Genomic DNA, 17788 nt, shown 5'->3' with positions numbered 1-17788 from the left:
GTGAAGCATAGGAGGTTAAGGGGTGACCTTATAGAGATTTATGAAATCACGAGGGACATGGACAAGGTGGATAGCAAAGGTCTTTTCCCTGGGATGGAGGAGTTCAAAACTAGATGGCATTTCTTAAGGTGAGAGGAGAAAAATTTAAAAGGAACCCGAGGGGCAACGTTTTCATGCAGAGAGTGGTTCGTATGTCGGAGGAAGTGGTAGATGCAGGTCTAGTTACAACATTTAAAAGACATTTGGACAGGTACATGAATAAGAAAGATTTAGAGGGATATGGGCCAAATGTTGGACTAGTTTATTGGGAAACTTGGTCAGCATGAACAAGATGGACCAAAGGGTCTGTTTCCGTGCTGTGTGCCTCTGTGACTCTATAACTGACCCAGGACCATGCTATAGAAGTTTTAACTCCTCGGTAGGTTGAACATGACTGGACATGCAGGGAATGTTCACCAAGGATCCACAATCACTGAAACCCCTTTCATGGAACAGTTGATTCCAGCTGAAGTTAGGCTGAGCTTTAACATTGTGGATGTACTTCACACACTCACCATAGCTGGTGCAAAAGAAGATATGATATTACCCTAACCTCCTTGACATTATTCTGGATTAGTGGTGCTGGAAGAGCACAGCAATTCAGGCAGCATCCGAGGACAGGCAAAATCGACGTTTCGGGCAAAAGCCCTTCAGGGCTTTTGCCCAAAACGTCGATTTTGCCTGTCCTCGGATGCTGCCTGAATTGCTGTGCTCTTCCAGCACCACTAATCCAGAATCTGGTTTCCAGCATCTGCAGTCATTGTTTTTACCTCCTTGACATTATCCCCACTCTATTCCAAACATTACCCTCACTCCCTGCACATAACCCCATCTCTTTCTGATATTATCCTCGTTCCCTCAACATCACCTTCACCCTCTCTCTGACCTTACTCTCAACTTCCTCTGCAACCTTATCTCCAGTGCCTGTGCTCATCTTCAGTCTTCTCATTACACCAACTCCATAACTATATTCTCACTCTGCCAGTACAACCCTTCCTCCTCTCTGATTTTGCCCTCCTGATCTTATCCTCACATCTCAGATCTTACCCTTGCCTCCAACACATTCATCTTCTGACATTACCTTGACTACGCCCCCAAACGTACCTTTACACCACTCCTCCTCCCCCAAGAAGCACATCCTCATTGTCCCGTCACATTATTCTCTCACCACTCTCCTCCATATTAAATCCACCATCACCCAGACACAACCCTTACTTGTTGAGCTATCAAGTTTTTATTAAAAACTGTGATTCAACATTGATGCCTGTTAAAAGCAGTAATTAAATTGTATTCAGCACGGGCAAGGCTTTGTTGTATTATAGTATCTAAGAGGTTTTTACAAGGTATAATTTGAAGTTACATTTTCTGCTTATGCCTTGGATGAAACTACAGAAACAAATCCATGAATCCTTCTGCCCCAAATCCTGATTCCTCCTCTGAGTCCTCTCTCCAAATCCCCTCACAATGTTGTTTGTTAAAAGCCCTCTCTCATACACACAGACGTCCAAAGGTGTTCACCACACAGCAGATGCGTGAGGAAAGCTGTAAATCATGGCATAAAAGGAACAGGAGTGGTATGGATACAAAAATTGCCTGAGGAATTAGAAACAGAGTAATAATTAATGGCATCTTTTAGATTGGAAGAAGGTTTCTAGTGGAGTCATCTAGGAGTTGGTATTGAAACCTTGCCTTTCCCTGATATATATAAATGTTTTAGATCTTGGTGAACAAGGGGTCAATTTTAAAGTTTGCAGGTGATGCAAAACTTGGAAGAATTGCAAACTGTGAGAGAGACAATGTAGAACTTCAAAAAATGCTTGACAGGTTGTGGAGTGGTTGGATAGTTAACAGATGAAGTTCACTGCAGAGAGTTGACACAAAGATGACAGGCCAAATGGTCTCCTTCTCTGCTGTAAACATTTTATGATTCTATTTTTGTAACATATATTTTTTTATGGAGAGAAATCCGAGTTTACGTTTTGGGTCAAGTGATCCTTTGTCAAAACAGTTCTGAGGAAGGGTCACTCAATCTGAGACATTAATTCTGACTTCTCTCCACAAATACTGCCAGATCTGCTGAGCTTTTCCAGCAATTTCAGATTTTGTTTCTGATTTACAGCATCCACAATTAGAATCGTAGAGTCATAGAGATGTACAGCACGGAAACAGACCCTTCGGTCCAACTCGTCCATGTTGACAGGTATCCCACCTGCCATCACCCAGCCCATATCCCTCCAAACCCTTCCTATTCATATACCCATCCAGATACCTTTTAAATGTTGCAGTTGTACCAGCCTCCACCACTTCCTCTGGTAGCCCATTCCACACATGCACTACCCTCAACGTGAAAAAAATTGCCCCTTGGTTCTCTTGTGTATCTCTCACCTTTCACCCTAAACCTATGCCCTCTAGTTCTGGACTCCCCCACCCCAGGGAAAAGACCTTGTCCATTTATCCTATCCATGCCCCTCATGATATTATAAACCTCTATAAGGTCACCCCTGAGCCTCCGACATTCCAGGGAAAACAGCACTATCCTATTTCTTTTGATTTTTATAAGGACTTCCAGGCACACTTAGACATCTTGCAGACACCATCCTCACAATCACTCAGTGGTACTGCATGTGAATGTCTGGTCTTTCAGGTGTCATGCATACTGTCCTTAATGGACAGCTTGTAGCCTGTAAGGGAACCTGTGCAGATTGAGGCCTTTAAATCCATAACTCGAGGAACTGAGGTAAAATTCTCACTTTGGCTCTTGAAGATCTACTGTGTTTGACCTTTGCAATGGGATTGCTGAAATTAGCTGCTGGGTCCTGGCTTTTTATATCAATTTTTGTATTATTACTATTGGGTCCAGGTTAGGTTCCCCTCTCACTTCCACTGTCAACTGTCAGAGCCTTGAATTCAGAATTGTTTTTTCACACTTGTAGCTTGTCCCAAATCCAATTCACTGGACTGCAATATTCATTGCAAATTTCCTTCTGTTTAAATTTAACCAACTATTGTTCACATCCTGATGGAAAATTATCCAGTCAATCATTTGCATACAATATAACTGTGAGGTTTACACAGTGGAGAAAATAGCCAGAGGTGAAACTGGAATGATAAATATTGGCTCATTTCTTTAGTTTCCAAATGAGACATTTTTCCACCAGACCCTTTTCGTAATGAACAAATGAGATGAGAAGTGCAACATGAAATCTACTTGAACCTTTGAAACACAAAGAGTTGGGACAAGGGAGCTGTTTGACATGATCTGATAGTCCTCCTTCTGCTCTGCTTCATTCCTTTCTGTCCTGACTACCTAGCTTCCTTGTCTCATCACTCAAATCCCTGAAACTGGGAATCAGCATTGTGACTCCCGTCTTCTCTGTCTCAAATGATTGAATGTTTCTTTGTATGGTGTGACTGGAACTGGGTTGTAGCCTTCAAGGTAGTCTTGATGCTGTGGATGAGCGGAGGAATTGAACAAGTGGACTCTTCTGGAGTTTCCTGAAGGCTTATTTATTAACAATGGGCCCTTGTCTTTATCTCTTTCAGTCTCACCGGTGGTCTAGGTCTCACTGCCAAAACGATAATGCGTGTCCGGAGAATGAATATTGCTATGAAGCTGAGAAACGGTGCTGCTCTAATTGTCCTCCAGGTGAGTGTCATCTTTTACACTGTCTCTTCCATTTAAATATCTCACTGCCTCATGATCACCCCTACAACCCTGCTGTCATCTCACCAATGCAACCAGAATGGTTTGTATCAGGTTATTATTCACCCAACTGAAGTTTCAGTGACCATGGATACAATGTAAAACCCTGATTAGATCTTACTTAGCAGTACTGTGAGCAGATCTGGGCACCACACCTTAGCAAGGAATACAACATAGCTTTCTAAGAATGATACCTAGGAGAGATTCTACAAATTTGACCTGTATTTTCTTTTTCTAGAATTTATAAGATCGAGGAGTGATCTAGAATCATAGAATCCCTACAGTGTGGGAACAGGCCCTTCGGCCCAACAAGTCCACACCGACCCTCCGAAGAGTGTCCAACCAAACTCATTCCCCATTTACCCCTGACTAAGCACCTAACCTACACATCCCTGAACACTATGGGCAATTTAGCATGGCCAATCCACCTAACCTGTACATCTTTTAATTGTGGGAGGAAACTGGAGCACCAGGAGGAAACCCACGCAGACACGAGGAAAATGAGCAAGCTCCACACAGATAGTCGCCCGAGGGTGGAATTAATTCCAGGTCGTTGGCATTGTGAGGCAGCAGTGCCACACACTGAGCCACTGTGCCACCTCAAAAGATCTAACAGGAAAAGACAGGGTAGATAAAGATAAACTATTTCCGCTGATTGTATATTCTAGAACTAGGGGACATAGTCTAAAAAGTTAGGATCAGACCATTCAGGGGAGAAGTTAGGGAGCATTTCTACACATAAAAGGCAGTAGTTATTTGGAACATTCTTCCACAAACAGTAGTTGATGCAAGATCAGTTGTTAGTTTTAAATCTGAGGTAGACGCATTTTTTATTAAGCAAAGGTATTAAGGGATATGGGTCAAAGGCAGGTATACGGAATGAGGTCACAGATCAACAATGAACCCACTGAATGGAAAAACAGGCTTCAGGGCTGAATGGCCTGCTCATGTTCCTATGTTCCTATCTGTACAATGTCCAACCAAATGCTCCCAGGCAAGCCCCTGCAGGGTTATCTTCTCACTACACTATACAATAAATTTTCCCAGGATACATGCAGCATGCATTTGATACAGAGCAAAGTTCCATCGAACAATCCCAGGTCAGGTTTGGCACAGATTAGTTTAATAGAAATAGATTATTGGTGTAACAATGGTTACAACACTTAAAGGATTTAAGATGGAAAGTATTAAATCATTACTCCTGTGACTGGTGAATCAGGTCTCCAACACATGAAGGGGGAGGAATTGGAAATAACTTTTCTTCCACATGGACGGTTCATGTAATTTGGATGTTTAAACTCAATTAGTAAATGAGTCAAAGACTCATCATTTAAAAGAAGTCAATAAGTATTTGAAAAGGAAATTATCTAAAGACAGGATAGGGAAACAGAACTACATCCAAACTGTCAGCACTGGTCCGATGAGCTGCTTGGCCTCCTTCAATGTTGTGAATGTTTTGGTCTTTTGAAGTCTTTTAGGAGATGATTCAATGTATTTCAGGTCAGGATTTGTTTTCTAAGAGCCATTGGAAATTCAACCCTTAGTCACTGCATGTCAGCACCTCACTTATCTTTACTTCCTTGTTCTGCTTAGCAAAAATACACTTAGCCATTTCCTACGTGATAAGACTGCATGTAATTTCAGATTCAAATCTTGCATCACATCAGTCAATGACCTTTCACTGAGATAAGATAAGCCAACCACACATTTGGACCAGGCAGCTTTAGAACATGCCAAGCAGTTAAATGGTCAAGGCTGCCCTGAGTAATGTAAGTCCCTATCCTACAGTTCAGAGGCTCTATGGCAATGACAACAGACTTGAATTGCAGTATCAGGGTAGATAAGCTGAGTCTCCCTCGCACATCCTCCAACTTCTGCAATCATATCTATTTTAAATGAAAATGTCTGAAGTACGGAATAATGCTGGCTACACAATCCTCATTGACCTAAACACCAGAAACAACATCAGCAAACCTGGGCCTGTTTACTACCTGGTGAACATTTGGGGGCATGTGTTAAAACTGAGACAGCTGTCCCACAGGCTAGGCAAACAACAGCCCAACATTGTCTGTAAGGTATGATTCCATGAATACGACTGTGTCCCAGACAACAACATTACTATCCCTGAGTCTGTCCTGTCCCATTGGCAGGTCAGACTCACCAGAGGTGGCAGCACAACTAGGGAACTTGGTTGAGAGATGTCCTGGGAGTATTCAACATTGACTCCACTCCTCCTGAAGTCTTATGGCATTAGGTCAAACATGGATAAGGAAACCTCCTGTGATTGTCATCTCCAGTTCCTCCCAGCTGATAAATGGACACATGTTAAAGGAAGCGTTGAACATAGCAAGAGTGCAGCATGTACTCTGGGTGGGGGACTTCAATGCCCATTCAAAGAGTGGCTCAGTATTACCAGTACTGACCAAGCTGGCCCAGTCCTAATAGTAATACCTGCTAGACTGGGTCTGCAGCAGTGTCAGGAAGCCAGGAGGAAAAGACTTACTTGACTACTTCACATTGAAGATACCCTCCATTATGATGCATGGCATTACTACCAAGCTAAATGGAACACGCTTTGATCAAATCTCATAATTAAAACCTGGGCTTCCATGAAGATGCTCTGGGCCATCGGAAACAAATGTTTCTGTGTTCTCATGGCCTGGCATATTCCTCACCCTACCCTCACCATCAAGCCAGGAGATCCATCATGGTTCAATGAAGAGTGTAAGAGGGCATTCCAGGAGCAGCACCATTCCTAAAAATGAGCTGTCAACCTGATGAACACAGGACTACTTAATCTCAAACAATGAAAATAACATGAAATAGACAAGGCAAAACATCTTAAAACTGATGGATCAGACTTAAGTTCTGCAGTCCTGCCTCCATCCAGTTGTGAACAGTGGGAGACAATTAAGCAACTAACAGGAAATGAGGTTTCACAAATTTTCCAATCATCAATGACAATGCCCAGCATATCAGTGGAAAAGACATGGCTGAAGTATTTGCAATAATCTTCAATCAGAAGTGGCAAGTGGATGATTCATGTCTTCCTCCTCCTGAGGTTACTAGCATCACAGAAGCTAGTCTTCAGCCAATTTGATTCACTCTACTTGATATCAGAAAATGGCTGAAGGTATTGGATAATGCAAAGGCTAAGATCCCTGACAAAGGAAGATAGTTACAAATTCCTTACAGCGTGGAAGCAGGCCTTTCAGACCATTGAGTCCTTCGAACAACATCCCAACCAGACCGCCACCCTACCCTATCCCTGTAACCCTGAATCTCCCATGGCTAAGCCACCTAGCCTGTGGGGCAATGGGGCAATTTAGCATGGCTAACCCTGCATCTCCAGTGGCCAACCCACCTAACCTTTCACTGTGGGAGGAAACCCATACAAACACAGGGAGAACATGTAAACTTCACAGAGACAGTTGCCTGAGGGTGGAATTGAATCCAGGTCCCTGTGAGGCAGAAGTGCTAACCACAGCCATCGTGCCATCGTGTTGTTGTAGATCAGCTATGTCGCTCTCTGCCGGAATTCCTCAGGGAAGTCTCCTATGCTCAGCTCCCTTTAGCTGCTTGCCAATAACCTTCCATCCGTCATGAGGTCAGATATGGGGATGCTTGCTAATCATTGTACAATGTTCAGAACCTTTTGCGACTCCTTGAATATCACGGCAGTCTGTGTCAATATGCAGAAAGACCAGGACAACATCCAGGTTTAGGCTGGTAAGTGTCAAATAACATTCCTGCCATACAAATGCCAGTCAATTACCCACAACAGAAAATTTAATCATCCTCCCTTTGCACTACCATTGCTGAATCCCCCGCTGTCAACATCCTGGAGTTACCATTGACCAACAATTGAACTGGACCAGCTATATAAACACTGGCTACAAGAGTAGAGGAGAGACAATACTGATACATTCTGCAGTGAGTAACTCTTTGCCTGAACCTCCACATCTGACCACAGTCTACCAGATGTGTGATGGAAACTCTCTACCTGTCTGATCAAGTGCAGCTCCTACAATACTGAAGTAACTTGACACCATTCAGGACAAAGCATTCTGCTTGATTGATACCCCTTCTATCACCTTTAGCATCAGTCTCTTTACCACCAATGGACAGTGGCATCAGTGTATACTATTGACTAAGATATGCTGTAGTAACTCAAAGTCTCCTTTGACAGCACCTTCCAAACCTGTGACCTCTACCACCTAGAAGGACAGGGCAGCACTGCTCCCTGCAAGTTCACTTCCAAACCACTCATCAACCTGACTTGGAACTTAATCTCTATTCCTGCGCTGTGGCTGAATCAAAATCTTGGAACTTCCTTCCTAGTAGCACAGTGGGTATCCATTCATTCCCAGCTCATTACCATCTTTTCCTAAGCAGTTAAGTGCCAGCAAAAATGCTGGACTAGCCAACACTGCCAACATCCATAAGTGAAAATTAAAGTAAATTAAGTTATAGAAATATGCCTAATCTCAGTTCGGTTAGATTGTTCTCCTATTTAGTTTGCTTCTGACCTCTTCAAAATCTTCTGAACAAGATAACCTGCATTTCATTCATGTTCTGTGATCCTGTCACTTTCCAGCACAGAATGCAGCTAATCAACATCTGAGGAATAGAAACCCCTTGTGGTAAACGTTTTGTTCATCAAGCAGACAGCTCCTAGTGCTGGGAATAAAACGCATTACACTGAAGCATCCAGTGTCAGCTACAGTCTGGATTAGATACTGAGTAAAGTTCCAGTACACTTCGCCCTACTAAACACTCTTAGGACAAATACATCATAGGTTAGATATAAGGTATTTGGAAAGATTTTGGTTATTTTACCTTTATCACTTTGCTGAGTAGATTGATTTTAATCATTCACTCAACTTGTGTCGATAAATATTTTCTGATATTTGTTTGAATTTGCCCTAATTTCTTTGTGGCCTCTGCCCACTTGGTCTCCTGCTGTAAATGACATTGTAGATTCCCCTTTTCTGCCCCATATAATCTTTGCATCTCATTCACACACTCTAGATACTGTAGCCCAATGTGTCTTCCTCTGTTGTCTCAGTTATATGCTAATTGCAGTGTCTTAAACATAGTTGCATTCTGGGAGGCCTATGCAAAGTAGCATTCAGTTTTGGGCTTCAGTTTATCAGCCTTAAAGTCACAGTAAGTACTCTGAAGTGATGGGTATGTCAAACACTCATTGTATCTTTCTCATTTGTCGCACTTGAAATGATTTTTCTTTCTGACTGGGTAGATTTTAATCTGCAATTGTGGTGTAGTGCAGCCTCCTACACACTGCTCACTCAATCCCAATCTTACTTTCACTATTATTTTCAAACAAAAACAGTGGCAGCAATGAGGCTGGTATGGAGAGTGCAGTAGTCAGAGCAGGAGTGAGGACAGTGTTGTATTACTACAATATCAGTAACTTGACCACATGCTATATCTTGAGGTTCCCAGAAGAACATTTGCAAAACTATGGCCATTAAAACAGAAACACTGTCCCCTATTAACCTAGCACTGCTCATTCAGAACTGCACAAAGTGCTGAATAATTTCCTGGAACGCAAGTAGTGACGATAAAACGATATTGCACAGAAGGAGGTCATTTTACCATTTTGCTTTTGACTGCACATTGAAAGCGATATCCAATTAGCTTAGCCGACTGCTTACAGAAAATCTTATTACTTCAAGTTTTTATCCAATTCTTTGTTAAAAGTTGATATTTAAAGTCTGTTTCCATCACCTTTTTTAGGCCCTGCATTCCAGATCACATGGAGCTGCATTTTATTTTGTTCCATCTGTTGTCTCATTCCTTTTGCTAATAAGCTTAAATCTATGTCCTGTGGTTGCCAACCCTTCTGCCACTGAAAATTGTTTTGATTAAGCTTATTTGCTCCATCAAAACCCTTTATTATTTTAAACATCTCATTCAAATTTCCCTTTAATCTTCTCTGCTCTAAGGAAAACAAACCCAATTTCTCTCTTTTTTGCATTTAACTGAAGTCTTTCATTGCTGCACTTTGGAAAAGTTGCAGAAAAAATTTATGACAATGTCTTGACATCCTTCCATAAGCTTGGTACGTAGAATTTGACACATACCAGATCAGGGACATAATCAGACACTTATAGAGGCTTAGAAAAATGTACTTGCTTTTATACTTTATACCGTTATTTATGAAGCCAATGACTACATAGCTTTGACTTGGCCTGCCATGTTCAGAGACTTGTGTATGTCCACCCCAGATCATTTTGTTCCTGCCTCCTCTTCATCTTGTGCCATTTACTTTATATTTACCTCTCTTCATCCACACAAAATGTAAACCTTTTCACTTCTATGCATTAAATTTCACCAGACTCACCATGTCCTCCTGAAGTCTCTTTAAATGTTGCATATGATGTTTGATGTCACTTGCAAACTTTGAAATTATGTTCTCTGTACCTAAATCTAGGTCATTTAAAGACATCAAGAAGAGCAGTGGTCCCATTACTGTGCAGTGGAAGATCCCAATGTTTACTCTAGTCTGGAACAATAACCATTTTCAACTTTCTGTTGTCTGTTTTTTTTTAGTTTTTGTATCTGTTTCACTCCCTTTCATCACTTTGCTAACATTTTTATTTTGTAATATTGTATAAAACACCATTTGTAAGACCAGACACACAACAGCAAATACACTGGCTTCATCAAATCTATTCCTTGTTTCACCAAAGAAGTGAAAGGATGGCACAGTGGTTAGCACTGCTGCCTCACAGCGCCAGAGACCTGGGTTCAAATTCCACCTTGGGCAACTGTCTGTGTGGAGTTTGCACATTCTCCCTGTGTCTGTGTGGGTTTGCCCCGGTTTCCTCCCACAGTCTAAAGATGTGCAGGTTAAGTGAATTGGCCACGCTAAATTGCCTGTAGAGGAATGTGTCTGGGTGGGTTGCACTTTGGAGGGTTGGTGTGGACTTGTTGGGCCGACGGGCCTGTTTCCATACTGTAAGTAATCTAATAAGTCATCTTAGCTATAATTTGTATTTAGCAGATCTGCATTGGGTTTCATATATTATGCCATAATTTTCCAATTGCTGATTAAGTTTGGCCCAGATTAATTTCTATTAACATTTCCCCAATACCGATATTCAGCTGGTTGGTTAATCATTATTGGACTTATTCTCCTTCCCTTTTCTGAAGAGAGCTGGAAGATTTCTAAGTCTCTAGTCTGCTGACACCACTCCCATATAGAAGGACGATTGCAAGATCGTGGCTAAAGCCTTTGCAAATTCTACCTTTTACATTTTTCAGCAATCTAGGATGTAGCCATTTAGACCAGATGATTTTTCAACGTTGAGAACTGTCATCCTTTTACAAGTATCTCCTTTTTATTTATTTTTATTGTATTCAATTACTCTAGTAGCTTCTCCTTTAGGGTAAGATTGGCATTTTAGTGAACTCAGAGCCAAAGGATGGTTTCTTATCTCAGCACATTCTGAAGCTGACCAGAGAACAGGCTATACCATAAACAAACAAAGACAGAAATTGCTGGAGAAACCCAACAGGTCTGGCAGCATCTTTAGAGAGAAAACAGAGTTAACATTTCGAGTCCGGTGATCCTTCTTCAGAACTGTTCAGAACGTTTTTTTTATAATTGGCTTGGACAAAGGGATGGAAGGTCAAATTAAGATAGTGAGTTTGTGAAGAGCATGCAAGGAGTTTACAAAAAATAGGTCTTATAACTTATTGGGCAAAGGTAGGACAAAAAGAGTATAATGTGGGAGAATGTGAAGTTGTGGCAGGAAGAATAATTTAAAAATATTGTTAAATGGTGAGACATTGCAGATCTCTGAAAAAGCAGAGGGATCTGGGAGTCTTTGTGCATGAATCACAAAGCTTTAGTAGGCAAGTATTAGGATAACTGATGGAATGTTCTCATTTTTTGTAATGGTACTAAAGTAGGGAGGTTATACTGCAGCTATACAGAGCACTGGTGAGACCCCATCTGGGGTACTGTGCACAGTGTTAGTCACCTTATTTGTTAAAGGATGTAAATGCATAAGAAGTTCAGAGAAGGTTTACTATCTAATACCTGGAATGGGCAGGTTCTCTAATGAGGAAAGATTAGACAGGCTAGGCTTATATCGATTGGAGTTTAGAAGAATAAGAGGCAACCTGATTGAAACATATTAAATCCTGAGGGGTCTTGACAGGGTAGATGAGAGGATGTTTGCTCTTATGGGAGAATCTATAACTAGGGGTCACTTTAAAAAAATCAAGCAGAATGTGGAACTTGATTCCCAACTAAATTATGAGCCTGATTTGTTATAAGCTTCTTTTTCTCTGTTTAGTTTAGTTCCTATATCTTTTGTCACCTTTAGGGATTTCTAAATTTGTGTATGATCTTCTTTTCATCCTCTTGGAAATGTTAAAGTATCTCCTTTCTGAGGGTTTCCCATTGCTTTTTAACTGATTTTGCCTGTTTCCCTTTGTTTCCAGTCCATCTCGGTCATATCTGTTTTCATGCCACTGAAACTAGCTCTCCTCCCATTAAAAGCTAATTCACGATCACATATCACCACTCCTCCTTGTATCGATGCATTGAATAAAAATTCCACACCCTTCCATATTTCTCAAACCAGATCAGCGACCTACACTGTCACTCCTGAACATTACCATGATCACATACACGTTAGTTCACATTTACACATGTGCACTCGCGCTCTCTCTGTTTCTTTCGCTCACTGGTTTATCCTGCATTGGAAATCCATTGTTTCACAAGCCTGATACATGGAGCATCCTCTACAGTACATTAACAGGCTGAACTCTGCTTTGAGCTCTTTCTCACCAAATGTAATTTCAATCTTATTATGTTTTTGATTCTAGGATTCTACCGAAAAGATTTCTGCACATCCAAAAACGATACATCGTGTGAACCTTGTAATCACATCTCATACAATGAGGACTGGAATCATTCGTACGAGTGCACAGTTTGTGTGGGAACTTGTGCAAATGGTAACTGTCTCATCTTCTATCTCTTAACGTATCATGGTCTGGACTCAGAGAATCAGATCGACAGTTGTCAGATCCAAAATACTCTCAATACAGGTGAAAATATGCTGAGCCCCTTCCACAGGTTGAGACCTTCCTTTATTTTTTGGACAGAGGACATGGACATGCTGCCTAGACTAGCATTTATTCTGGAGAAGGTGGTGGTGAGCTGTCTTCTTGCTGCTATCCATGTGGTGTAGGTGCATCAATGGCACTGTTCGGGGGGGCTAGTTCCAGGATTTTGACCCAATAGTAGTGAAAGAACTGCAATGTATTTCCAAGACAGGATGTATGACTTGGTGGATAACTTGCAGGTGTTGGTGTTTCTGCAGGAATGTTGTCAAGGCCCAGCTTCTTTGAAATATATATTTATTCACTCATGAGATTGTGCATCAGTGGCTGGGCCACCATTTATTGCCCATCCCTAGCTGCCCTACATACACCACTGCTTTCCATTTGGTGCATGTAGACCCACAATGGCATTGGGAATGGTGGTCATTCAGGATTTTGATCCAGGAGCATTTAATGAGCAGTGATATATGTCCAAGTTAGGCTACTGTGAGGTTTGGAGGGGAGCCTGCAGGTGGTGATGTTCCTGTGTATTTGCTTCCCTTGTCCTTCGGGATGGTGAGGTTTGAGCGTGCTATCTGACAAGTCTTGAACAATTTCTAACTGCATCTTGTATATGGTATACATTGCTGTTGGTGTACTTTACTGATTGATGGAGTGGATGTTTGGGGACATGGTCAAGAGTGTGGTGCTGGAAAAACACAACAGGTCAGGCAGCATCCAAGGAGCAGGAGAATCGACATTTTGGGCAAGAGCCCTTCATCAGGATGCTGCCTGACCGGCTGTGCTTTTCCAGCGCCACACTAGACTCTGATCTCCAGGATCTGCAGTCCTCACTTTCTGCCTTGTGGACATGGTGTCAGTCAAGTAGGTGCTTTGTCCTCAATTGTGTCAAGCTTCTTGAGAATTGTTGGAGTATCCAGTGTCTTCATCTGTTCCTTGATATGACATGAAGTGAAGTGAACTGGCTGAAGGTTGGATTACCACCTACTATCATCCCTTCCATTCCCCGTCCTCCATCCCATCACCTCCCACCCCTCTGCCACCTCATTCAGCTGTTGAATCTTACTCCCTAAGTTGAACACCAGTTGGAATACACCATCCGTAGTCTGTATGAGAAATGCTGGGGACCTCAGCAGGAGATCAAGATGGATCATCCACTTGACGTTTTGGCTGAAGTTGGATGCAAATTTTTCAGCCTTGTCTTTTGTTGGGCTCTCCCATCACTGAAGATGAGGTTATCTATGGAGACTCCTCTTCCTACTATTTTTTAATGTTCATCCCATACCTGACTGAATGTGGCAGGACTGCAGAGCTTGCATCTGATCCATTGTTTGTGGGCTCTCTTAACACTATCTGCTGTGTGCTGTTTGGTGTGCAAGAGCTCCTGTCTTATAACCTCATCAGGTTGACACCTCATTTTTAGGTATACTGCTGTTTCTCTTGGCATGCCTTCCTGCACTCTCCTTTGAACCAGTCAATGATCTGGCTTGGTGGTAATGGTAGGGTGGTGAAATGCCAAGTTATGAGATTGCAGATTGTGGCTGAATACAATTCTGCTGCTGATGGCCCACAGCGCCTCACGATGCCCAAATTTGAATTGCTAGATTGCTCAAAGTCTTCCTATTCAGCACAGTGGTAGTGCCCCACAATATGGTGGAGGGTATCCTCAAAGTGAAGCTGGACTGGTCTCCACAGAAACTGTGCGGTAGCCATTCTTATCGATACTGTCATGGGACAGACTCATCAGTGACGGGTAGATTGTTGAGAATGGTGTTTTTCCCACTTGATTTCCTCATAACTTGTTGCAGACCGACTCCAGCTACTTTGTCCTTTAGGACTGAAGCAGTTCAGTCAGAAGAGGTGCGATTGAGTACTATTATTGTGGGACATTGAAGTCCCCCACCCAAGGATATTTTGTACCCTTGCCATGCTTGGTGTATATTCCAAGTGGTATTCAACATGGAGAAGTACTGGTTTATTCATTAATGGATTCAAGTTTCAGTTCCGGTGAGATATAACTCAAGTAGGGCAGTGACCGTTTATTCCCAACTCTAGTACTGACCACTACCTGTCCTTTCCACTTCTGGAGTGGTACTGAACATGATAGACCAGGATTTCCAACTGGGGTAACAAGAGTGACAATTGGACTCAGTACCTCTGGATTAAGGATGAGCACATCACTCAGAAAGCCTTATTCTGAAAGCCAGCTAGGAAATGCATGCAACTGTCTCTGTGTTCAGATGTCCATGCCCCTTTGGGTAGGAGCAGGAGCCATACTTCCTGTGATGCTACCAAAGGTGAATATCTCCTGCACGAATATCTGGAGTCTGGCTTAGGTGCAGAGTCGACAGCAAGAAAACTGGACTGGGGGTGATTGGTAGCAAATTCTAAACTAAGGATCAAGACCAAAGGGGATGGGTTCCAAAATGAGCTGTAGTCTCCCAAGACACCAGAAATGTGATCAATCTGACATCTGTATTTTGATAATTATCCTTCAGATCAGGTTGAAGTTCAAAGCTGTTCCCGAACAAGAAGACAGAAGTGTGAGTGTAAACCGGGAATGTACTGTAAATCTCCGAGTCTCAACTATTGTGATCAGTGTGTTCACTACACGAGGTGCACCATGGGAGAGGAGCTGATTGACGCAGGTGCGAAAGAGATGGTTTGGGTCTTAATGAATGCAGAAAGAACAGACCTACAAGAAAACTGGGCTGAGGCAGCACTGAGTAGAGAGGAGGAGATGGGCAGAGGGTGAGAGACTGATGTCCAGGGATAGGAGGCAGATCAGAAGGTGACAGTGGTGTGCTACAAACCAAATTGGGAGAAGAATGAACTGGACTGGTGACAGACTGGGCGAAGGGTGAACCGGATGGTGACAGACTGGGTGAAGGATCAGCCGGATTGGTGATAGACTGGGAGAAGGGTGAGCTGGACTGGTGATAGACTGGTTGAAGGGCAAATCAGATTGGTGATAGACTGGGAGAAAGGTGAGCTGGACTGGTGATAGACTAGGAGAACGGTGAGCTGGACTGGTGATAATCTGGGAGATGGGTGAATCGGACTGGTGACAGACTGGGTGAAGTGCGAATCAGACTGGGAGAAGGGCAAACCGGACTGGTGATAGACTGGGAGAAGGGCAAACCGGACTGGTGATAGACTGGGAGAAGGGCAAACCGGACTGGTGATCGACTGGGAGAAGGGCAAACCGGACTGGGGATCGACTGGGAGAAGGCTGAGCTGGACTGGTGATCGACTGGGAGAAGGGTGAGCTGGATTGGTGATAGACTGGGAGAAGGGTGAGCTGGACTGGTGATACACTGGGCGAAGGATGAATCAGACTGGTGATAGACTGGAGCTGAAAAATGTGTTGCTAGAAAAGTGCAGCAGGTCAGGCAGCATCCAAGGAGCAGGTGAATCAACGTTTCGGGCATAAGCCCTTCTTCAGGAATGAGGAAGATGTGCCAAGCAGACTAAGATAAAAGGTAGGGAGAAGGGACTTGGGGTCCTATCGCATTCCCAATGCCCCTCCCCCAAGTCCCTTCCTCATTCCTGAAGAAGGGCTTATGCCTGAAACGTCGATTCTCCTGCTCCTTGGTTGCTGCCTGACCTGCTGCGCTCTTCCAGCAACACATTTTTCAGCTCTGATCTCCAGCATCTGCAGTCCTCACTTTTTCCCTGGTGATAGACTGGAAGAAGGGCGAATCGGACTGGTGATAGATTGACCGAAGGGTGAGCTGGATTGGTTATAGACTGGGCGAAGGGCGAACCGGACTGGTGACAGACTGGGAAAAGGGTGAGCTGGACTGGGAGAAGGGCAAACCTGTCTGGCGGCAGACTGGGAGAAGGGCAAACCGGACTGGTGATCAACTGGGAGAAGGGTGAGCTGGACTGGTGATAGACTGGTCGAAGGGCAAATCAGGATAGACAGCCCATCTCACCCTTCTCCCAGTCTATCACCAATCCAGCTCACCGTTCTCCCAGTCTATCACCAGTCCGGTTTGCCCTTCTCCCAATCTGTCACCAATCTGGTGATAGACTGGTCGAAGGGCAAATCAGACTGGTGATAGACAGGGAGAAGGGTGAGCTGGACTGGTGATAGACTGGTCGAAGGGCAAATCAGGATAGACAGCCCATCTCACCCTTCTCCCAGTCTATCACCAATCCAGCTCACCGTTCTCCCAGTCTATCACCAGTCCGGTTTGCCCTTCTCCCAGTCTGTCACCAATCTGGTGATAGACTGGTCGAAGGGCAAATCAGACTGGTGATAGACAGGGAGAAGGGTGAGCTGGACTGGTGATAGACTGGTCGAAGGGCAAATCAGGATAGACAGCCCATCTCACCCTTCTCCCAGTCTATCACCAATCCAGCTCACCGTTCTCCCAGTCTATCACCAGTCCGGTTTGCCCTTCTCCCAGTCTGTCACCAATCTGGTGATAGACTGGTCGAAGGGCAAATCAGACTGGTAATAGACAGGGAGAAGGGTGAGCTGGACTGGTGATAGACTGGTTGAAGTGCAAATCAGACTGGTGATAGATTGGGAGAAGGGTGAGCTGGACTGGTGACAGACTGAGTGAAGGGTGAACTGGTCTAGTGACAGACTGGGTGAAGGGCGAATCAGACTGGTGATAGACTGGGAGAAAGCTGAGCTGGACTGTTGATAGACTGGGAGAAGGGTGAATCAGACTGGGAGAGGGACAAACCGGTCTGGTGACAGACTGGGCGAAGGGCGAATTGGACTGGTGACAGACTGGCAGAACGGTGAGCTAGACTGGTGATAGACTGGACGAAGGATGAATCACGCTGGTGATAGACTGACTGAAGGGCAAACCGGACTGGTGATAGACTGGGAGAAGGGTGAGCCGGACTGATGATAGACTGGGAGAGGGACAAACCGGACTGGTGATAGACGGGGAGAAGGGTGAATCAGACTGGTGATAGACTGGA

The 17788-nt window shown here is 43.6% G+C and overlaps 1 protein-coding gene across 2 annotated transcripts in view; it reads left to right on the top strand.

The window, feature by feature from the left end:
- Positions 1 to 17788, top strand: part of LOC122540140 (tumor necrosis factor receptor superfamily member 1B-like) — a 37318-nt gene that overhangs the window by 9950 nt on the left and 9580 nt on the right. The window contains exons 2-4 of one of the 2 annotated variants that reach the window (XM_043675445.2): positions 3583 to 3685; positions 12608 to 12736; positions 15343 to 15492. In XM_043675445.2, the coding sequence (XP_043531380.2) occupies positions 3583 to 3685; positions 12608 to 12736; positions 15343 to 15492 (382 nt within the window). The remainder of the gene's footprint in view (positions 1 to 3582; positions 3686 to 12607; positions 12737 to 15342; positions 15493 to 17788) is intronic. The other variant, XM_087980705.1, reaches the window with a different exon arrangement.

Source organism: Chiloscyllium plagiosum, unplaced genomic scaffold (assembly GCF_037043375.1).
Source record: "Chiloscyllium plagiosum isolate Xiang-an unplaced genomic scaffold, Cpla_swu_hap1 HiC_scaffold_37, whole genome shotgun sequence".
Classification (NCBI taxonomy): Eukaryota; Metazoa; Chordata; class Chondrichthyes; order Orectolobiformes; family Hemiscylliidae; genus Chiloscyllium; species Chiloscyllium plagiosum.
The sequence above is the reverse complement of the archived record's forward strand: the minus strand, read 5'-3'. Positions and strand labels throughout refer to the sequence as shown.